We start from the raw sequence: 24224 nt of genomic DNA, 5'->3' as shown, positions 1-24224 counted from the left end.
TTATTCTAGTGTAATAAAGAATAGTTTCTCTAGGTAAATGTCTATCAGATTTGGACAGGACCTGTAAATTGTGTTTTGTGAGGTCTAAATGCTGGAGGCATCTTACACAACTATGCACCTGAAAGTGAATTGAAAATCAATTTCTTATACTTGAGGAACTGAGACTCTTTTATTTTTTTTCTGATTTGTATATAAACAGAACACCTCAAATTTTACTTACTGTGATATGCCAGTATTTCATGTACATATATATATATGTCTGTGTGTATACATGAAATAATCTTTTAAGAGCAGATGTTCTTGTATAACAGTGCTCTCTCCTTCAATTCTCTTCACTGCTGTTACACAGTAGGTTAGAGATTGGAAGGGACCTCAAAAGATCATCTAGTCCAATCCCCCTGCCGGAGCAGGAACACCTAGATAAGGTTACACAGGAACGTGTCCAGGCGGGTCTTGAATGTCTCCAAAGAAGGAGATTCCACAACCTCCCTGGGCAGCCTGTTCCAGTGTTCCGTCACCCTCACTGAGAAGAAGTTTCTTCTCAGGTTTAAGTGGAACCTCTTGTGCTCCAATTTGTATCCATTACCCCTTGTCCTTTCATTGTTTGCCACTGAGAAGAGCCTGGCTCCATCCTCGTGACACTCCCCCTTTATATATTTATATACACTAATAAGGTCACCCCTCAATCTCCTCTTCTCCAAACTGTAGAGACCCAGCTCCCTCAGTCTTTCCTCATAAGGGAGATGCTCCACTCCCTTAATCATCTTAGTTGCCCTGCGCTGGACTCTCTCCAGCAGGTCCCTGTCCTTTTTAAACTGAGGGCCCCAGAACTGGACACAATATTCCAGATGAGGTCTCACCAGGGCAGAGTAGAGGGGAAGGAGGACCTCTCTCGACCTACTAACCACCCCCCTTCTAATACACCCCAGGATGCCATTGGCCTTCTTGGCCACAAGGGCACAGTGTCGGCTCATGGTCACCCTGTCGTCCACCAGGACCCCCAGGTCCCTCTCCCCTACACTGCTCTCTAACAGGTCGTTCCCCAGCCTATACTGGAACCTGGGGTTGTTCCTGCCCAGATGCAGGACTCTACACTTTCCCTTGTTATATTTCATCAAGTTATTCCCCGCCCAGCTCTCCAGCCTGTCCAGGTCCCTCTGGATGGCAGCACAGCCTTCTGGCGTGTCGGCCACCCCTCCCAGCTTAGTGTCATCAGCAAACTTGCTGATAGTACACTCAATTCCCTCATCTAAATCGTTAATGAATATATTAAATAATACTGGTCCCAGTACCGACCCTTGAGGCACTCCACTAGATACAGGCCTCCAACTAGACTCCGCCCCATAGACTACAACTCTCTGGCTTCTCTCCTTCAGCCAGTTCACAGTCCACCTCACTACCCGATCATCCAGACAACCTGTTCAGGTTCCTTGTGCATTTCGAGGTGTTTAAGAATTGATTTTGATTGATCTTTATTTGGGGTTCTGTGGTGCTGCCTTAAATCAGAGGTGGGGTCCAGCTCTGCTAGACTGGGATGTCATGACTTTTTTCCAGGTGCATAAAATATGCATTTATGGGGTTTCTGATGTGTATCAATTTATTTTCCTGTAAATATAATATAGGACAACTTAGTACCTGGTAAATCCTCGGCTTTTAATCATGTTCGGTGGCATTTCTCAGGTGATCATTCATATCTGACTAGAAAGATTGCTGGTAGCTGGCTTTTCTGGAACAAGTTAAGTTCCCAGGAGAGTATGGCTGTCACAGAGTTAGAACAATATCACCTACTGATAAAAGGGATATTTTATCTAGAAAAGATAGGTTTGCAATAGCGCTATGATATCAAGATTTCTCTTGACTCTCAACTGCATCCGCTGTGGCTTTTTCATTATCTTGTACATCAGCATCTTAATTGAAAATAGCAGTAGGAATATTACACTAATTTTCGTTCATTTGCAAAATGAACATTGCTTTAAAATCTGGTATGGCTTTAATAATAAAGACTGTATTATGTGGATTCCAGTTTGAATTAGCTTAAATGATGTTGATAAATGAAGTTATATTCAAAAATATTTGCTTCCCATCCCATTTCTTCCTCCAAAATGAACAGGGTACTTCCATAATGACTTAATGTTTGATCAATGCATATTGCAAAAATATCAAGCTCAGAACCTGTAAACTCTTTGGCAATCCAGCTAATAACATACGGTTTATTATTGCTTTATTATGTCTTCCTAGGCTGAAGAAGAAGTAAACCAATTCTGCTGTTATAAACCAGCCACGGGCTGCAGGAAAAATTGCAGTTGAGAGCTGTTGAGAGTTCTTAATTTCATTTCTTTTTCTCCTCATGTACAGGTATTTATTTTAGATTCTTCATTAGGTCTTGGAAATAAAAATATTTTCTATGAAAGTTACATGCTTTTAACCAAATGCTGTCAGCATTCAGATAACTTTTAAACACTATTCTTTTCAAGTGATTTGATTTCAAAGCACATTTCGTATTGTGGTGTTGAGGATTTTGTTTTGGGTATAGACTTACGGTGGTAGCACTTTCTGTGTAAAAATCCTGAACACAAGTTGACAAATGAATTCAAATGTTTTTGTAAATGGCCGTGAGCATTTTGTAAATGACCAAACACAAAGTCCATCAGTCAAAGCCTCTGGTACATGTTTATTCAGACTTTGCTTAAGTAAAAAAATGCTAGGGCAGGTGATTGTGTTTCATTTTTCTTCTGCAAAAGAGGGTAGAGGTGGAGGTCAGATGCCCGTGTCCTTATCAGTGCTGAGTAATGTATCTTTTGAGGTTTGGTGTTTGGCAAGCGTGGGCGAGACAAGGTGGAAAAGGTATGATGGGAGTTGGCCTGTTAATGACAGCTCATATCCTGTGATCTTGCTTGCTGCTTACCGGGAAATGCCTAGAAAAAACCCACTGCCTGACTGTGGAGCAGTCCCTCATTTTCCATGGGCAACTGGCTTCTTTTTCCCAGCTGCCACATCACTGAAAGGATAGTTAACAAGGTATTTAATGCTTTCCTAATATATTTTGTTAGCCATGTCTCAACATTGCCACATCCATAATTGTGAAAGAAGGCAAGGCAAACAGTATCACTGAATATGGGAGGTAAGATTATTTTGCAGTGCACCTATTGAAATATATTTTACAGCCTGGGGTATAGCAGCAATATTCAGGAACATCATGTGTATATAGCTGAAACAATGAGTATGCAACAGAAAAGAGGTCAGTTGTTCCACTGCTCTCTGTACTCCTGGACGACAGCACATGTAGGACCTTGCCAGCAGAAGGACAGTCCACTTTAACACAGTTGACTTAAAAGTCCCATGAAGAGAAAAAAGCACTTAAGCACTTACAGCTTCCATTGACTGCCATGTCAGAGAATGCTCAGAGCTCTCAGAATGCTTTTATGGTACCACTGAAATAACCCTCCTTGGTTTTATCCTCAAATGTATTCAAAGTGTGCTCTTTGGAGAAAATTTGCCAAGGAGCCTCCTGCTCCTTGTACATAACACGTAGGGCTCTGCTGCCTCATGTGCAAAGCAGAGACTTGTGGTTCCTGCAATGTTTCCCTCTTTTTCCACGCCTGCTACCTTCTGCTCTGTGAGTGTTTGCAGAGCTGGCGGGGTGGACCAGGGAGTGACAGCAGCAGCTGACGGGTGCCGTGGCAGGAATGTGGACCCACCTCTCATAAGGATCAGATTCCTGCTCTTGGCTCCAGGCCTCCTGGAAGGTAAGCCTGCACCGTGTATGGTCCCAGACGCTCTGCAACTCTCTTCGTTTCTGTAAGGAACATGCCATGAAATACCAGCTAGAAACACTGCTGAGGTCCTGAAGTTTCCAGGCATGTGTGTGTGACCTTGGGTGGATGTGCTGGAGTAACGTAAGAGATTCTTGCTGGCATGTCATGGTGGGGTTGACAGAAGGGTGGGCACCAGAAATAACCTGGAAAGCTTTATTTGCAGCTTCTGCCAGAGTAATGGTTACAAGTAGTAAGGGAGCCTACTGGGTTTTCTTTTAGCTTTTATGCTTGTTTTAAGTCTGGCACAGAAATTCTCTCCACATCAGACCTTGAAAAATCACTGCAGGTATGCGTTCTGTATTAATCGTAGTTAACTGTGAATGAAGTAGGTGGCTTTTAACTGAGGATAGTATGATTGAGCACATCAGGGTCAGAATTAATACTTCTGACTGTTGAATGCTTATGGTGTGTTTGATGCTGAGTAAACAGAACGAAGTGGTGCATATGTATGATGTGTGCTACAGTCATTTGCTGGCAGCCCTGGGCTACAGCCAAGTCAGGCTGAATATGAAAATGGGCAAAATAAAAGAATTGCTGTAACCACATGAGTGAAAACACAGCTGAGAGTGACCCACAAACATCACAATAGTTACTTGCTTCCTTCTCCAAGAACAGCAGATCAAATGAGTACAGAAAATACATCTGCCTAAATGGTTTATTTACATAGTACTTCTATTTTGGATATTCAGCACTTACCTCTTGTAAAAGAAAACTCCAAACCAAACAAACCACCCCTCCTGTCCCCCTTAGCTTCATCTCTTGGCCTTTTGTTAGGTCCTACTTTGAGAAGAAAAACAGGTGTCGAGAGACCAGTGACTGTAATACAAAGAAGTAATTGAAAACAGCACAGTAATTTAGGCGATGTGTAGAACATGCTCTTTACTTAGCACCTGTTTACTATGTTTTCCCTTGCGAAGTAAAACAGGAAATATACAGTTACTAATGGTGTCTTAGAAAGTCCTTGGAGTAGAATAACCATTATTTCTATGTAGGTATAAGAAATGTACTCCCATAATTATAGAAACCCAAATTCTTATATGGTTAGGATCATGGTCTTTCCTCCGGTTAGTCTTCAAATGTCATGCTAAACAAGGTGTGGTAGATAACAAGGAGATGTCAGCCTTTCTGCGCTACCTCCAGGGTCCTTATGGATTAGAATCCAGGCCTTGCATTCAGTATTTCTTGTGCTCCCTGATTTTAACATGATGGCATGAAGTTTGCTGACACACTGTGCTGCATTCCTTGCTTTTTGCGCCCATTCCTATCTCCAACGCAGTCTGCTCCAGCTCCCTAGCACTTGCACTGTCAGCAGCATGATGCATACAGAGTACGAGTTTCCATCCATGAGAAATTGGGTCTTTCCTTATCATACTGTTTTAATTTTCACCTTTTTTTCTTTTTCCCCATGGAATCTCCTATTCAGGCTGTAGTAGCCACAATGTTAATGAAAAACCCACTTATAAAATCTTATATGGAATTATTATGAGTGAAGTCACCTCATAGTCACTTCCCTGGTCTTTCCGTAGTGATCACCTTTAACATTCACATGGGTGAGCTGACACATGAAAACAGATCGTGGAAGCAGAGAGTGTAAACATGACTGAAGATTACATTTTAGTGTAGTTAGTATGAGTGCTAAGTTACACACAGCATGAACTCCAGATACAGCCTGCCCTTTTACCAACATGGGTAACCATTCCTCAGCACAAGGAGGGAGAGACTCCCCTGAGAGCTGCCGTTTGGGAGCCTGCTGACAGCTGGAGTATCCCAGCCACTGGTGGGATAGGGCTGTGGAGTACACTGGGCACAGGAAAATGCCCACCTGAGATGCTCCAGTCCTTGCCTATGATATATAACCATTGCAAATTGACAGGTTAATGGGAGTGGAGATGCTTCAAGTTTTTCATCCATGCCGCAGGAATGATCAGTAATGCAAGCAGCAGTGTAATGTAATCTGCTGGTTGGATCCCACTGAAGGCCTCCTTTGAGGACATTAAGTGGTGCAAAGGCATTATACAAGTCCCTCACCACAGGAATATGTTTCAGCCTCATAGAAAAGATTTCAGAGATACTAACTTCTTAATGCTGTTTGCCTTCCTGCTGAAGAGTGGAGAACAGCTACAGCTTTCCTCTGGGTATTATGTCACTTACTCTTTTATCCCAGCATTTCTGGGAAACGCATTGGGGTGTATTTTTACTCTTGTGACATCAAGTTCATATTTATTCCCTCTACTACGGCAGCCCTTGTAAGTTTGACTGGTTCTTTGTGTTTGCCTTGCCACATTTACTCTTCTACTGGTTGCCATATACTTCTGAAAATGAAGGTAAAAGAGACTAAAGAAAAATAGTTGTCACTGGAATATTTTTTCTTTGTTCTGAAGAATGTTTCATAACAGGAACACTCTAAAGTTGTTTTGGTCAACTTTTTGTATGTAAACTGTATACACTGTTGTGTGATGACTTCTTTGATTGCCTTTTCTTCCTATTCAAGGCTCTAAAGGTTACGTGAGTACAACATCCATCTAGAAATGAGTAGAAAGAAGTGTGCCTAGTTTTGCTGTCATTTCCACAAAGATGAAAAAGGTTTTTATAGTTGCCTGCCTTCCTGCCCACCTGCCTATCTATCTATCTATCTATCTATCATCTATCTATCTATCTATCTTATTTTAGAAGTCTCTTTCACCAGCATGTTGAGAGGAAGAGAGGGAAAGTGTGCATGTTTTCTTCACTAAGGATTTAGTGAGATGCTTAAAGTGTCAGCTTTACAAAGGGTTGTACTTCTTAATAAACCGGATTGACCAGAGAGAATGTTAAACATTCTTGTTTAACAATAGCAAACATTTTCTATGTGATTTTGTGGCATCGTGCTTCCCCTTCCCTTGGTTGTACGTGCAGAGCTAGTCTTGTATGTGAATCACTCCTGAGACAACATGAGCTCAGTTGATGTGGCAACTGGAGGGTGTGTTATAAACCTTGGCATCCACAGCAGAGCTGCCAAGAGGTTCCCCTGGTGCTACAGCTTCTAATATTGGCCTCCTGACTTTATCATTGTGAACCAGAGCCAGGTTATTCTTCTGCAGTTAACTAACAGACTCCATAATGACCATTTGTATGGATATTCACTTCATTTTAGATGCTTACTGGTCATTTCTTGTATTTAGGGGTGCTCACAGTGCCTGTTGAAAATTTTGCAATTCTTTCTGCATTTTAAAAATCCAAGGTGTCATGTTCTAATATTAGAAAAGGACAGTACACTCTGCATGAATGTGTACGAGCATAGTTCAGTCCCAAATACCCAACAGAGAAAGATCAATAGTCATGCTAAAGCACCAATTAAAAATGCTGTTCTGTATGCTTTCCGTCTCTACATAACATACTAACAAAACATAACATATAACATATGGTGCCAGCTAATCATATTTGATGTTTTACTGGCTTAATAATCTCTATGAGTACAAGCTGGTGCTACTGAGACAATAGCTATCTATTTTCATGGAGTTTTTGAGTATGAGCTTTTGGGGTAGAAGAGGGGAGTAAATGGGGCCAGTAACCAGAATGCCTCCTGAACAATTTTCTGTGATGCCAAACCAACATTTATTGTTATCAGAGGCAGCTGCCTGCCCTCTCCCCACGCTTCTATTTGTGGATTTTCAACAGCTATAAATGGAAACACGCGCTGACCAGAAATCACTACAGTGCTGTCTGATACGTCTCTCTCCCGACTCCAAAAGTACTGGGATATCTAACATGTAGTCAGGTTAAATCACTTCTGCTCGGTATATTAGGGGTTTTTTTCCCACACCCTGGGAAATGGAGTTAGGAAAACAGGTAAAAGTCTCAGGAAGAGATGCTTTAGAGGAAAAGCGAATGGTAAGATATGTGGAGAAATGTTACTGTTTGTTTATTTATTTATTTATTTATTTAATGATAAGAAGGAGAGGCAAATCTTCCGCTGTACTTCATAGGAGTATTTTTCCAGGCTTCCTTTAACCACTGACCTTGAAGATTAAAACTTCATTCATGTATGTTAAATTAATTGTGATGGTACATTTCTGTGGAAATACTGTAAATTTGTGAGTGTATTTTGTGTGCATGTGAAGTGGAAAAACTGAACTCAGTTCATTGTCAATTTGTTATCGTAACCCAAACCAACAGCTGGTAGTCTGTGGTTTTACTAGAATTTTCTCGAAGGTCTATTTCATATCTTTGCGCACTATTATTCATAACTCTAGATCAGCAAAATGCAGAAGAAACTGTTTGCCTGGGTCTGGAGTGTGTCTGGAGCTTACTGAAAAGAGGTGTGATCAAAAAAAAAATTATTAAAAGAAAGCAAACACGGGCAAACGAGAGTTTATTTTTAATTAGCTCAGGCTTGAAATGCATTAACAAGGCTATATTCTTGATATCACAAAAAGAGCAGCTTATTCTTCACTTTACAAAACTGTGAAGGAAGGTGGCCATCACTTCTGCTAAGAAACAAATTAGCACTGAGTTTTTTAGCACTTATCTGAAATAGTGGTGATGTTGTATTAGTTTGATTTCATGGTGCGCCAGCATTTACTCTTGTTTAATCATGACATTTACCTCTACTAGCCTTGATTAAGGGAGACTTGGCAAGCTTGTGTTAGTTAACAGTTTTAAATACAGTTTCACCCAGGTAAGGAGAAGTGCTGAAACTGAAAGTAATGACTTGGCCTTAAGGTACCTTTTTTTATGAAAAGAATTATACTCTTTATATAAAGAGTAACATTCAAAACAACAGTGGTAAAGCTTTGGCATGATGTTTTGACTAATATCTAATGTTTTACTTGTTCATTTTCTCATTAGTGAATTAATATGTTATATAGTGACTTCATTTTGAATTTATGGTTGATATATAAGATATAAGGAAAACTTTGAAATTAAAAACAAATGTGAAATTCACAAAAGCTTCAGGAAAGCTTTCGAAGGAAATGTTTGAAATTTTGTTCTAGCAGATATATGGAGGAAATACATAGCAATGTCAACAGGCACTATTATTATGTAATTGTTGACTGCATCTTAGTGCACAAAATATTGAGCAGGCAACCTTAAGTCAAGCTTTCCCACAGTGCAGAGCTCTTAATTTGGAACCCTAATGATCTTCTGACGACTTTCTCTGTGTGCATCATTTACTAATTTTAAGGAGCAAACTGGAACAAACAGGGACCCCCCTGATGGGAGCCACGTTAATGCTTGTGCCAGGTCACCCGCTGTTTGGTTGTTTCAAAACTGAATCCTTGTAACATGGTGAGGTGAGAGGGTCCCTGTCAGCAGCGGCAGGTCACATCCTGTGAGTGCTCAGCAGGAGGGTGCTTTTGGTGGGTTTCATGGAGCTCTGCTGGCAGTGGAGGAATGCCCTGGCCCCACGCCAGTCCACCTGCCTCTTTCCCTGTCCCCTTCCAGACAACATTTAGCCTCCTCTCCGCTCCATCTCTTTATTTGCTTGTTTAGCCTTAATGCCTTTATTTTGGATTGCTACATGGATTTCACTTCACCATCACTTTTCCCTGGTTTGTACCTCCTGGGCTTTTATTGATTCTGTCCTTTTCTCTTTGTTACATGCAGGTCAGGTCAATATTCCAACACTGCATGGGAGCAGTGTCAATCTGTGCTACAGATACTATTTGTACATGTTACATGTGCATTTGTTCATGTCTGTGCACATGTTTAACTTCAATATAGCAAATTCATAAACAATTTTGTATTACAGGTGCTCGGAGGTGTCAATTTTCAACATTATGTGCTATTAACTGGATTTTTCTTTCTTTATGTCTGTTTTGTAAAAGCATAGGATAACTCAGGTGCAAAGGGAGCTCAGAAGGTCTCTAGCCAAGAAGAGTATAAAGCAATAACAGTGAACATCTGAATGTTCATTGAACAAGTTCAGTTGTCCAGACAGCGTTTTAGCCATCTACTTGTCAATCACTAAGGCCCTCATGTCCTGGCAAGGATATGAGAATGTTGTGGGAGACAGTATGGAAGCAAGTCAGGGTAAATAACATCCACTGCTCTCTCCTTAATCACAAATCCAGTAATTTCATTGTAGAAGGCAATCAGGTTGGTCAGGTATGATTTCTAAGTGCTGTTCCCAATCACCTGTTTATGACAGGTGGGGTCATTTGAATTGACTCAAGTACTCCCTGTCTTGACCCTTGTCCACTGCTGGTTGTTTTCCTCCTCCTTGACCTCTGCTGCTGAGCACAGAGGTCTGGGAAACCTTGTTGGCGAAGGCTGATGCAAAGACATCACTGAGTCACCCTAGTCTTACCCGTACCTGCTTCCACCTTCTGTGCTGCCTTTTTGCACTGCAGCTCTGCTACAAACTCCCTGTTTAGCCCCACTGGCATCCTGATAAGTTTGCTTGTCTTCCTGAATATCAGCATGGACAGCCTTGCATGTGTAAGAGGTGGTTTTCACATACAAGATGGCTTTTCCAAGCTCCATCTGTTTCCAAGCTGCCTCCCATGGGATCCCACTTACCAGCTCCCGAATAAGCTAAAGTCAGCTTTTCTAAAGTCCAGGAAGTGTCCTCAGGTACTGATCTTCCTCAGTCCCCCAGAAGATCTTCAGCTTCATTATTTCTCAGTCACTACCACCAAGCCTGCCGCTGAGTATCACATCCCCAGACACTTTCTCATTTCTGTATAACAGATGCAGCTGTACATGACATTGGTTGGCCTATCTGGCGCCTGTATCAGGAAGCTATATTTGACACCATCCAGAAATCCTCTGGGTTGCTTCCATCCTGCTGTTTTGTTCTCCAGCAGGTGTCAGATAAAGTCTCCCATAAAACCCAGGGTCTGTAATCCAGATACTTGCTTGTGTTATTTAAATAAGTTGTTGTGAGGAGCATAATCTACTTCCTCACCCCAGCTGTGTGGTCCTTAACCCGGTCCCAGTGCGATGTCACCTTCAGTGACCTCTCCTCCGATCCTCACCTGCAAGTGCTCACCTACCTTGTTGTCCAACCTGTACAAGAAACTCCCCACAGTTAAACTGCTGCTTCACATTGAGAGATCCTTTTCTTACCTTCCTCATCTTTCTGTAGAGCCTGTGTCCACCCAATACATCACTATAGCCATGTTAGCTATCCCACCACATCTCAGTCATTTCTACAGTGACTCTACATCTCTACAGTCCTATGACCTATATATATTTATGTGTGTAAGAGAAATCTCAGGCTTGTATACTTCGTTACAAATATTTCTACGCATTTTTAAAAGAATAAAATCTATATAATCCTGAAATTATTCTGATTGCAGTGTGCCAATTAAAAAGAGACCAGTTCATGCTCAAAGTATAACATCCATAAATGGCAACTTTGCAGACAGTTTTATTAAATGGTGGTCTACCTTTAAATTCATTGTGTACTGTGGGTAAGATAAATAGTATAAAATTCTCTACCACTTCAGGATATTTCATGTAGTATTTGTGAAATTTGTTGTTAAAGAATTTTTGTCTTTGCTTCCTGGAGGAAAATTCCTTGGCAGACAGGATCCTGAAGAGAGTCTTTGTGTGAAACTGGCTGTGGAAATGGAGGGCGCATTTTGTGATGTGAAAATAGAATGACTCACTCTCATACACATTGGACCAAGCAGATGGACTCAATTTTCCCTTTCATAAAGGATTTTAGCATAGCTCAGAAGGACTGAGTAATTCCAGAGTTCCCCTGTTGAAATGACAGCTCAGCTCAATAGTCTGTTTACATTCTGAAGTCCTCTTCCATTAATGCATATTGCCTCTATTATTTGAAATCATTGTAATTATATTTCGCACTTGTCTGTTTCCTATTTGATCTCTTATCTCCCTCTGAAAATGCAGCACATGAAGTATAGCATTTAAAATAATGTTTATATTGGCATGTTTAACAGGGAATGTCTTTGTGCTTTAGTTTGCGTTATAAGTGGTTTTTGCTTTTGTGATTTTTTTACCTTCTTGTTGCAGTAAGTAGTGATAAAGAGCAAATAGAATAAACCAAATGAATATATGGATCAGAAAGAATGCCATGCACTGCTTGAAGTAGCATTAAGGTTAGCTTTTGGATGAGAGGATGGACTCTGTAAGAAAGGGCTGCAGGACTTCATGCAGAGAATTAACATTTGCTTTACACAATGTGGACACAGCTCATACAGAGTAGACAGTTCAGATCAAGCCTACACAAGAGAAGCAACAGTTAATCTTTGTTCACTGCTAGCAACAGAAGGAGCCCTGTCAAGTTAGGTCCTCTCTGTGGGAAGTAAAGACTCCTCAGAGAAGACAGTCCATTTCCTGAAATTTACAACCTAAGGGAGCCAAAACAGAATGGAGGATGGTGACTAATATGGTGATGACTGGCCCTGCTTGCAGGTTTAGTTGTTGATTTAACTACATGTAAACCAGGTGAGAAGTAAGTATGAGACAGGAAAGGTTGTTTGAAGAGCAGAAGAGGAGGGAGGAGAGCTGGGTGAAGGCTGGTATGGGTGGGCATAGCAGGAGGTGCCTGGTACGATCACCCCCCCCGTGGGGACCTCTTTACCGGGTCACCCTCTCTCTTGTGGTGGTGAGGGCTGCTGCCAGACAAGCAGAGATGGCAGCACAGCCTCCAGGCTCAGGCTGTCACATCTTAGCCAGGACCAGGATGCTGTGGTCAGCACTCTGTCATGCTACCTCTGGGTATGCATCGGGCTCCCATAGCAGGTACTGCTGGCTGTCTAATACTTCGCTGCAGTACTGAAGGGGCTGAGTGAGCAGGGATGGCTGTACTACTGGTCAAACAGGCCTGGTAAAAGGTCTTAGTACAAAGCAGCATGAAAAGAGGAGCTGAGGGAAGAGCAAATTTTTTTTTTTTTGTGCATATACAGGGAATCAAATGCCCAAACAACAGGATCATCTTTGGCATCAGGAGAAATCTCTACAGTTGAGTAACAAATAGAATAGCTGCTTTTGCCCATGGCAGTGAAGAGAAACTGTGCTTATGCCTGTATGGATGCCAGCCTCTCCTGGTTTCCACAAGCAAATGCCCTTCCAGATTCACTGCAGTGGGTGGGGAAGGAAGCCTGGAGAGGTTGAGGTGGGGGGGAAGAAACTTGTGGCTCAAGTCAAACAACTTACATTGTAGTCTGTGAGGGGGGCAGGTCTGTAGGTTCCTTGTGCATCATGTGTCTTGCATGCATGCATGTTTCTATCCAGGACAGCAGTGTAAGATCATAGAACAGCATTGCTGAGGTCAGCTAGGCTTCTTTTTCTTTGTAGAGAGAAGGTGATAATCGCTGTGGGTGAGAATGGCACAGATTCAGGAAGTGAAGTACAGTGGTACAGCCTGGAGTGCAGAATGTATAGGTGCTTCAGCAGGTTACACTCTGTGAGAAAGATACTGGCATGTATACAATGGACTGCCAGATACAAAGACCTCATCCTTTTTTGCCTCTCCTCTCCCCTAACAGGGGACAGGCTGGTAGCTGCAAAGCTGCAGATCTATGTGATTCAGACGAGAGGGTAAAAGTGAAAGGTAAAATGAGATTTTGTTTTGTTTGTTTAAATCCTCTTTCTTAACTGGTTTACTTTATGCCTTTACTTTTCTATTTGTTTCCTATAAGAACACACCTACTCAGTAAAGAAACTCCTTAAAATATGTTGCCCTGCCTGAATCCATTCCTCAGGTGATTCATTTGGTACTGAAGTATGAGCATCATGCTCATATCCAGCATAGCATATGAAACTAAATTAACACACATACTTACCGTAGAGTCAGAGAAGTTTTTATGTGTGTGTGTATATATTCTGTGATTCTATGATATTAACCTTTAAAGTTAGGCAAGCACTTTACACGCATAATACCACGCTTTCAAACATTGTTACATAAGTGCACAATAATGAATCACTTCTTCATTGCTCGGGAGACTTCTAGTGTATTACAGGAGGCAACAAGACTCTATGTCAGCTTTTTAAGATATGCAAGCTTTCTAGTGTGTAATTATAATAATATGTAAAAAAGGAGATTTTCTTAAGAAAAGATATAAAGCTGCATTTTAACTAATTGGCTGATACAATATACACAAATGACTATTTCAATTGAGATATAAGGAAGAAACCTTTTCTGATGAGGGTGGTGAGGCACTGTCAACAGGTTGCCTGGAGAAACTGTGGCTGCCCCATCCCTAAAAACTTCAAGGCCAGGTTGAATGGGGCTTTGAGCAATCTGGTCTAGTTGAAGATATCCTGCTCATTGCAGGGTGGTTTGGACTAGATGAACTTCAAAGGGTCCCTTCCAACCCAAACCATTCTATGATTCTATATTTAAATGACTCCTGTTTATCTGAGAAGAAAGCTTTATTTTTTCCGCTAGAGGTTGCTTGTGGCCTTCTCTGGGAGCTTCTGTCATGCAGCTGAGTTCAGGTGGGTGAGTCATTGCACTTAAGGAGTTTTGTGCTGCTTTGTCCCAGATTAGAGCAGCCTCAGCTGAAAGGGTTTGTCACGGGAGACACTTTCAATATATCCCTGAGCTCTGAAGTCCAGGACTGTGTGGAAGCATGGATTACTTCAGCAACTGATCACCAAGCAGGAAGGAATATACTTGGAAGCTGCAAGTACCAGAATATTTTTAGCACTGTTGATGTGACATTAAACAGGAACAAAGCAAGCAGGAAACACTGAATCCTGGTTTGTCCTCCTTTCTAATCCTGTCACTTAGCTTTCACCTTATTGAGCTTATGAAATGTTTTCTTTATAACCTAATGCCAGTTATACAGCACCACTGAAATGCTTGAGGAAGGTTTTGGTTGAGTCAGTGGGAAAAAAGTTATCTTGGAGGTTGTCATCAGCTCATTTTTGGCTGGAGGTTATGTGGAACATTGCCATGCAATTTCATGCAGGGATTCAGAAGGTGAGGGCAGCAGATTCCTGCAGGTACTTGAATGTGATAGCATAAGAGGCTTTTTAGGAACAAGTAGCAATTGCATATTTGAACTTTTTGCAGTGTGGAAAGATAAGACCTCCTGTCTTACCAGCTGGACCAACTGCTACAACAAAGTCATGCAGGGAAATTCAAATGATTGCATTTTGGGGAAGGCAGCAAAGAAAGAAAGAAAGACAGCTCCTGCTGATAATAGTTCTGGGAATATATTTCTAGGCACTGGAACTTTTTTGAAGTTAGTTGAACTGAAAGATTAGTCTGTGGTATGATATTGGTTTGGTACTTGCCTGAATGATACCTATGTGTAGCTTGAGAGATAGAATGGGTGAGAGACCATTTTCAGAAATAAGTTTGGATATGGAGACCAATACTGAGAAAAACCATGTGTTTTCAAAAGATATTCCTCGGGAATGCGGGAGTGAGTTGTGGGTGATACTTGGAAAGAGGTTCTCTGTCTGTTACTGCTGGTGACAGTGAAATTCAGGACAGACACTAGGAAAATCTCTTTGTTAGAAGTGTGGGGTGGCACTGGAACAAGCAGGGAATTTGTGGAACACCGACCCTGGGAAATTTTCAGTTCAGCTATATGAAGCCATGGCTGACTTGACCTTGCTTTGATGGTAGACTTACCTTGAGCAGGATGCTGGAGTGGATGACCTCCAGAGGTCCCTTCCAAACAAGTTTTCTTTCAGTCTTTGATTTTGAAGCTGCATTGGTCATGAAACATGCTAACAGCTTTTTCCATCTGCAAAACACCTTTAACACATTTAACATGGATACACAATGACGAGGCCTTGGGTAATATGGTTTAGAGCAAGGTGTCCCTGCCCATGGCAGGGGAGTTGGAACTTGATGATTTTAAGGTCCTTTCCAACCCGAACTATCCTATGGTTCTATGATTCTATGATTAAGACCTCTTCATTCTTGCATTATAAACAAACTGCTTTCAATTCACGTCCTTTGAATTCTGAAAGCACTTGATAATACAGCAGTGGCATTAAATCTGTTACTTTGATATGAATTCTTGGAAATAGAGCTACTTGACAATGAACAGAATAAAAGGAAAGAAATGATTAGTGAAAGGGAGAAAGAAGGTGGATGTGAAGTGAGCTAGCCTTTGAGGGCAACAGGCAGACAAGCAATAAGAAGCTTCCATGTTTCCTTTGTATTAGCTATGAAATGCGTGACATTTCAGTTTGTTTTGTCCATATTGCCCTCCATGGATACACCACTAGATTATATTTAAAGGCTGGTAATTAATGATTGCTTGTTAAAATAATTTTCTTAAATGCATTTTAGACATTGAGTCTAAGCATCTTAAGCACTAACTTATCCAGAAAAATCAAAGTCTTTCGAAGAAAATAATAGAAATATCAAGGCATCATTTTTTTTTTTTTTTTTTTGCTTGTCTTTGAAATAAGGCAGCAAATGCTGTTGTGGCAGCAATGATGCAATAGCTTCATGGATATTTCTAAAAAACCCGGAATATCTTAACTTTATCAGGGCATTTAATAAAAAAAATCTCTCCCAAAAAAGGCAGTGGTTATTTTTTCTCTTTTTTTTTTTTTTTAATAAAAGATATGTTCTTATAATGTACTGTTGCTTAGTAAAAGAACTTTAAATAATGCATTGAGGCTCTGTCAAGTGACGATTTAGTGGTTTTTTTCATCTATCCCTGAGGAGAAGATTCCACTGGATGAGGAGAAGGGGGAGTAGGGTGGCTGGCTGTGGCAGGAAAAAAGAAGTGTGCTAGTTTATCAACCCACCACATTGTGTAGTAAGTTCTATAGTAGAATTCTGCAACTTTCCCTGCCTTTCTAAGAGTCAAATTTTGTGCCAGTCCAAGTGGAGAGAGACCAGGGAGCACATTCTGGTGTGCCACGGCAGGGGAGTTACTGTAATGTAGCCCTGCAGATGCCATCACAGCGTATGTAATACTGCACAGCCAAATCTGCAGGCCAGTGGCTGTTCTGAAGTAGAAGGCTTTCCAAGATGATTCTGTGTTTTCACAAGAATTTTTTTTTCACATCTGATTTTTTAATGTTTATTAGGAAATAGATGGTTGAACTATCAGTTGTCTTGTTCAGCAACAAAAACTGTACCTTATGTTTTGGCAGTGGTCATCCTGTCATCAGATCTATTTGACGATGTTGTTTTAAGACAATATTAGTCCTTATTGAATGTCATGGTCATACAGGAAACCTTTGTGCTTTAAGTACTTCAGTATTGAGAGTTAACTGGTAGATTTTCCAAAGGATTAATAGTGACAAGTAGTACATACTGCAAAATATTTTCTGATGGCATTTTTACTATATCCATCTGTATCTCATAAGATTAAAAGGATTAATTAAATACAGATTGAGCTAATAAAGATCCATTATCGAGAAAAAGGGACAAAAGCAGATATACTGAATTTAGACAAAAACATAAATTTGCTCAATAGCTTTTAATTTGTTAAGGATTTTGAATAGTGGAAAGCAGCAGGCCAGAGCTTTTCATATCTTGAATTGTACACAAATGAATGTATTCATACTCCAGAAGTGAGAGATTTACAGAAATTCAAGAGCCAATTTCACATTTGTCTCTATGAGACAGATACTGAATCATTGCCATTTTGTCTTTGCTTTTTTGTGTTTCTTGTTTTGATCATGACAAAAATTTGGAAATCAAACATGGGAAAATTATAGGATTTTTAAATGCTTTGTTTTTAAACACTGAAAAAATCAACTGGATTCACTTGAAACACTAAAACTGAAGATTCTGGAAAGAGCCGTCAGAATTTCTTTCCCTGTTGAATAGATTTTAAATTATTTTCACAGTGGTTCTGCACACCTCACAAAAGTTTACTGACAGCACATTAATCACCATTTTACTGCTTCTTACAAATACAGATGTTGGTGACAATTTTGTATAGCAAACATGCTAGAAAAAAATCATTAGATTTTTCAGCCTCTAGCAAGAACTAAATAATTTAATATCCTACTTTAGTAAATGCATGTTGAAATACATCCAGATCAAAAGCCAGATATCAACTGGACTGATAATCAAACAAAGAGAATATAATTCTTAGCAAAGCTCCTGAGTGCTTTTTCTTTCAGTCTGAGAAAATAGCAAAATGTGAAGTATTTGTATTTGAAATCCCAGCAGAGAAGTGGATGTGGTTTTTCTCTTTCTCCGTTTTTCCTCAGCAGATAATGTTTTCACTTGTGATGAAACTGATCTCAGTTGAAAATATCGTAGGTTTCACTGTAGTTATGTTGTTTACAATCTATTAGGTGAACTAATGCTGATATTTGCATTTAAAAAAAAAAAATTCCCAAGAAACTCTCAGTGTTTTTTGTGAGGAGTAGCTAAATCTAATAAGATTTTAGGTTATAGTGTCTTTTTCTGTGAAAGAAGGGGTATGTGCTGAAGGATTACAGTGACAAATTATTTCTGTAATGAAGTCAACTTTCAGTTCCTCCCCAGGTTCTAAGGAGCAGAAATCAGGTCTGAGGGGCTCCAAGGTTGTGAACTGTGCTAACAATCGGTGGTGATGCAGTGCTGTATCATGCGATAGATTGCCTGGGGTTTTCAGGGGATCCAGTATTTATGGCTTCTAAGAATCTACATCTGAAAATATACACTTTATATTCTGGAAAGTTGGATTGTCTGAGTGAATTTAATTTTCCTTTGTTTTATCAGTGTGTTAATGGCATAAATGCCAATAACTGGATTATGGGCTATTTATTTGGTGAGGCACTGGAATAGGTTGTCCAGGGAGGTTGTGAATGCTCCATCCCTGGAAGTGTTCAAGGCCAGGCTGGACGAGGCCTTGGGTGATATGGTTTAGAGCGAGGTGTCCCTGCTCATGGCAGGGGGGTTGGAACTTGATGATCTTTCCAACCCTAACTATTCTATGATTCTATGATTCTATTTCTTCTCAAGTGGTGATTGTGTTTAGGGATTGCCACCACCAGCTAAATCCAGATATGATGTGACCAGAGCATTTACCCTCAGTGGTTTTATAAGTAAAATATGGTAAAATGATACCTAATACCTATTCTATTTTAATATTTCATCCTTCTGTTTCCAATTGATAAGTTTTGCATTTTTCAGAACATGTGCTTCCTGTCACATGCAGAAAACATAACTCAAATGGTCAGATGTCCAAAGAAAAGGAAACTTGGCTATTTCACCCTCCACTATGTTGACAGTACAGAAGGGATGAGTCCAAAACACAGTTCAGCACACTGCAAAGTGCTCTCAGAAATTTTCCACTGGCAGGAAGGGTGTAGGTGGCACTTATGAGGGGCAAGTTAAAGCAATTTCTTAAAAAGAGCAAAATTTGTGGCTATTAGAGATTTTAACACTCCAGCTTCTTGAATTTAGAATAAAATGAATCAGATAATACTCAGGATTCAAACTGGTTGCTTTGGAAACCAGTGGAGACTCTAAATCATTGCATAAGTATTAATAAAGTTTGCATCATCTTTAGCATTACTAATATTGTAATTTTATATGATGCATGTTGCATCTACATCAGGGCCTCCGAGATCAAGGTTAGGAACCAATACATAACCAATGTCTACTCTTGTCTCCTGAACACGTTGCACATGTCATTGTACACTAAATTCTTTGTATAAATTCTCTGTAAATGTCTTTCAAGTCAAGTTCAGATGTTTATTTCAAGCTGCTATTGAATATATGGAAAAAACACTATTTCATGTGAACTTGATTTTCTTTAGAAGACAGTAAACAGCTCATTTTTTCCCTTCTCATTTTTCGTGACTAAACCTCCCAACATTTGTTATATTCTTGATTTCAATAAATAGTTCTCTAACTAAATGTGTGTAATTTTAAATATTTATGATTTACATATTAAATATGTAAATTTCATAAACAGAAAGCTATTGCCATGAATTAGGACTTATGTGTGGATTTGTACTGGAAAATGAAGTACATTTTAAATGGATTTTAATGAAGTTTTAAAACTGTAATTGTAAGTTTAAAATGCATTTTTTCTGTTGCATTCATTTCAAAGGAATGAACATATCTGACAGAAAAATTGTCAGAAAGCACATTTATGTCTGTTAGCTGTGTGTTTAGATCAGTTGTTTAGAAAATGACGGAAATGACTAGCTAGGTATTACGTGGCGCAGTGAGTACTTTAGGGTACTTGGAACTATTAACCCACAAAGTAATTGAAAGCTACTTTTTAACCTTTAAAAAGAGACACAGAATGATCATGTATTTCTCCATGAAGGTTATTTGCAACAGCCTGTTATTCCTTACATTTCTTTCATTATATTCTCACCTGTTAAGTTTACATTTCTGCTCTATTAGCACGTTGTTTCATCCTGCTCTGCCTTCCACCTGAACATCAATTCCGCACCATCAGAAGTGCCTCTGGCACCTGGATGGGCTCCAGAGTCCCTGGTTTTGTTATGTGTCATCTCTGCTTTCCCTGAGCGTTACATGTTGCCTATCAGGAGATGTGGGTCTGTGATACCTTATTAATAATCATGGGCTGGCTTTGGGTATGAGCACCTCAATGCTGAGCTGAGCTAAGGCAGTAGCACCTTTGGGCAAGCAGTAGTGATAGGACAAGGTGGAATGGCTTTAAATTTAAAGAAGGCAGATTTAGATTAGACATAAGGAAGAAATTCTTTCCTGTGAGAGTGGTGAGGCACTGGAACATGCTGCCCAGAGAAGTTGTGGGTGTCTCATCCCTGGAAATGTTCAAGGGCAGGTTGGATGGGGCTTTGAGCAACCTGGTGTAGCAGAAGGTGTTCCTGCCCATGGCAGGAGGGTTAGAACTAGATGATCTTTAAGGTCCCTTCCATCCCAAACCATTCTATGATTCTGTGAATAATGGTAGCATAAATACCTAAGGATATTTTAGTTCTTGATTTATACACATGGGAATTTTCAGATGCTGTAAACATCTGGACATTGAAAGGAGAAGAGGGGTTGAAAGGTTGAACTTAGAAGCAATTTTGAGGCAGAAGTGCTATTTTGAACTGCTAAATTGCTTTTGGTGGGAGCTTCAGTACTTTGTTGTTTCCTGAAGCAATGGAACTTAGCTAAGTCATTGTAATCCTTCCATGCATAGGCCAGTGAAATCAGTGCTGTAGGGAAAACCACTCGTGAAGTAAAAAATAGAGTGAGTCTGGAGGGTGGAGGGAGTGCGGTGTCTTTGCAGTCATTAATGCTGTGGCAAAATGTGAAAATTGCATTGTTAGTAGCTGAATTAATCTGCTTGAAGTCCTGAGCAATATGGTGTGCACCACAAACATTTCTGTGCTGCACTGCAGGTTACAGACATAGTTGCAATGGATATATCAGACAAAGCCTGGGAACAAAGCTGACAGAAAGACTGGAGAGGTATGGAATCCTAAAAAAGGTTATGAGAAGGTGGAGAAAAAGTAATGAAGCCAGAAATGAGAGAAATGAAAGAAGAGGGAAAAAAGGTAATTGATATTGAAAAATTAAGTAAAACCACTAAGAGGTGATTTTAGCGAGATTTAAGAAATAAGTGTGAATCAAAAAGATCAAGAAACATGGGAATTGATCTAATACTTCATCATTTTCACCTAATATTAAGTTTCCTTGACCTTTTGGTAAATAACAGTGTAGAATTCACAGATCACTTGGCAGAACACTTAACAGGACTATATCCTTCTCTAATGTGTTTGTAGCAACTTTTCACACTGTTGAAGGGATTCTCAGGATGTCTGTTAATTCCTCAATAGACATTTAAAAGCCTCTTCCAAGAAACAGTTTCACTGTGCTTTTTCACATATTGCAGGGTAAGGGATTTCAGTAAGGAGACCAAAGCCTTCCTACTATTGCATTTGATTGCTGGCTTCCTTATCACAGCTTTCCACATGATAGTGATACTAGGGACAACTCTTTTCTTTCTGTAACAAACAAGTTTTGCCATTGACTCCCATACCTGAGCCTAGTTGAACTAGAAACAAGATTTCCCTCCTTTTCCTCTAGCACTTTTATATAAAAGCACTTGACTGCACTTGTTACTCAGTCTTGTCCAAATAATTATATGTTGATATATATAAGTAGATATAGGTAGGTATAAAGGAGAATTTTACACCCCAGGATGGCCTATTCTAGTATGCCAGAAGATATATTTCTACTCAGGAAGCCAGGAATGCTACTTTCTGTCATATCTTCAAGTGAGAATCCTCTAGAGCTTTGCTTGATTTATTTTGCTATTATTCTCTAGTTATTATCTCTTCAGCATGTGCAGACAATCCTCCTTTGCTGCTGTTCTTCCAGTGTAGGGGTTGCCTTCTCACTCATCAGCACTAGGCAATATGTCACATTTTTGGTCGATCTCTTGTTCTCTCATGTCTTCTGAAGTGTTTACAGGATTTGTGTCACTCTGGTTCTCTGCATGCCAGGCATGTGAGGCAGCCACACTGCTCCAGCCTGACAGGAGCTTTGGGCATAATAGCAAGACTTGTCCTTTCACAGCTTTACAGTGCTCTTCAGTCCCGTGGTTGGGTCTTTATTTGACTTTAGAGATAACCTCGCATTTTTTTTCAGCATTCAGAAGCCTGGAGTAATGTCAGATAACACAAACTAGATTGTGGAGTTGCTGTCGTTGTTTCTGGGAACTCGTAAGGTTATGTTTTGGTTTCTTCCTTTTCCTTTCAGTTGTCTTATGTCACAGCAGCAACAGACTGACTGCTATTATTCCTTTATTTCTGACATATGATTATTATTTCTTTGGCATCTGGTTACCAGCCTGTTTCTGCCTGATAAACACTTGGGGCTATGACTTTGTACGAATCTATGCACACACTTCATTAGAAGCACTCTGTTGATTTTGTTTGGATTGCTTCTGTGATTTAATCTCTGTAGGGATCTGAATTTGCAGTTGAAAAATTTGATAACTCTGTGGCAATGATTGTTGTAAGTACTGTATGATTGGCTGCTAATACAGAAAAGAATGTAAGCACTGACTACATTTGCCATTACAAAATGCCCTCACACTCTTCCTTGCTAGTGCTCAGCTTCGTGTGTTTCCCTTCCTACAAATGCAGCCGGTTTTGATTATATACTGTCCTGCTTGATTTAAAAAAAACCCAAAACCCAAACCCAACAACAAAACTCAAAACACTGAAATTTCAAACGTCTTGAAGCTTACCACTACTAAACACAGGTTTACCCTAGCTAGCTGACTTGCATATTGACATAGTCTCTGCTCCTGATGCTGTCTGCTCTTATGGGCTCTCTGTACAGACTTGGCTGCAGCAGAAAAGAACCAGGAAACTTTGGGGTTTTTTTGTTTGCTTTTTTTTTTTTTTTTAAAGGATTTTCTTGTAAACTCCTGCAACTATTTTCTGGTTTTAGCAGCATTTGAACATTCTTGTTTTGTGGGTCTATTTCTACTGAGTTTTGAAATGTACTGATTGTACTGGAAGATAACAGTAATTCATAAGTTTCTGGGTTAGTATAAGATGAATGGAATAGTAGTTAGTGCAAAATATTTTTAAGATTCTTGTGCTTATTTAAGTTCTTTCTTTTTTTTTTTTTTATATTTTTTTTCCTCTCTGTAGGTCTGATCTGAAAGGGCTCAAAAGAGATTGTCTTATCTCAATACAGAAGATTTTCTTCCCTAACATACTTTTCTTAGTTATCTAGAAGTACTTAACGTGAACAATAGGTATCAATTTCAGTTTGTCATAAGAGTTCAGATTTGGTTATGCATAGCAACTGTCACTGATGAAATACAGTAGTTAAACTAACAGCTACTTTAAAAGAAAAGGAGGAGAGGAAGTTGGCAGGGGAGGAAAAGAAGGATATGCCATACGTGAAATATTTTTTAACATAAACCGGTCAGAACACATATTCTGTTTTGTGTTGCAATAATAGCTCACCACTGAGCTCCAGATTATTATTGGGAAATCCCCATATGTCTGATTCTTTAGAAAAATAGTTGCAGGACTTTTAGGAGAGGGTTTTGTGTAATCGTTTGGTATTTCACTGCCTTGAAATGCAGAGGCAGGGACAATGCAGTAGAAAGAAGTGTTATAAAAGCCAGCCTTATCTCTTACTGTTTATGTTCTCCCTTAACAAGATGGAGGTAAAAATGCGATTAGCATCATTAGTCACAGATTTGTCATGTCTAAGATTCTTGTTCCCCAGAAAAACACTCCACAGTCAAGTTCTATGGCTATTCTTAGCAATTTTTCAACCTTGCCCAAAAGGATGGAAGATGAGACTACTGCTGATGAGTCATATTGATGACAAACAGAATGGATAATGTCAAGGAGGTGTTTGGTTCCTACATGCACTGTCCTCACCAGTTAATATCTGTACTGAAATAATGTATCAGAAATAGAGAATTGGACCAAGCACAGTTGTTCCAAAGTAGGATTGTAAAAGCTGGTAGGGTGGTGGCTTGCATTTTCTGTTTGTGCTTTGGGTGTGTTTCTTGGTGTAAAACTGAAGCTCACAGTGCATTTGGTAACCCTAGGAAAAAAATGGTA

At 39.9% G+C, this 24224-nt stretch overlaps 1 protein-coding gene across 7 annotated transcripts in view; it reads left to right on the top strand.

Moving 5' to 3' along the window:
- Window positions 1-3774: 3774 nt before the first annotated feature.
- The window catches only part of MLIP (muscular LMNA interacting protein), a 111910-nt gene continuing 91460 nt past the window's right edge, over window positions 3775-24224 (top strand). The window contains exon 1 of one of the 7 annotated variants that reach the window (XM_061354963.1): window positions 3775-3896. In XM_061354963.1, coding sequence (XP_061210947.1) covers window positions 3882-3896 — 15 coding nt within the window. In that variant the 5' untranslated portion in view covers window positions 3775-3881. Of the gene's footprint in view, window positions 3897-7374; window positions 7686-24224 lie in introns of those variants that run through there. The other 6 variants (XM_061354967.1, XM_061354966.1, XM_061354964.1 and 3 more) reach the window with 6 other exon arrangements.

This window comes from Neopsephotus bourkii, unplaced genomic scaffold (assembly GCF_033783945.1).
Source record: "Neopsephotus bourkii isolate Nb327-2 ecotype Australia unplaced genomic scaffold, CSIRO-AGI_Nbou_v1 NB_756, whole genome shotgun sequence".
Classification (NCBI taxonomy): Eukaryota; Metazoa; Chordata; class Aves; order Psittaciformes; family Psittacidae; genus Neopsephotus; species Neopsephotus bourkii.
The sequence above is the reverse complement of the archived record's forward strand: the minus strand, read 5'-3'. Positions and strand labels throughout refer to the sequence as shown.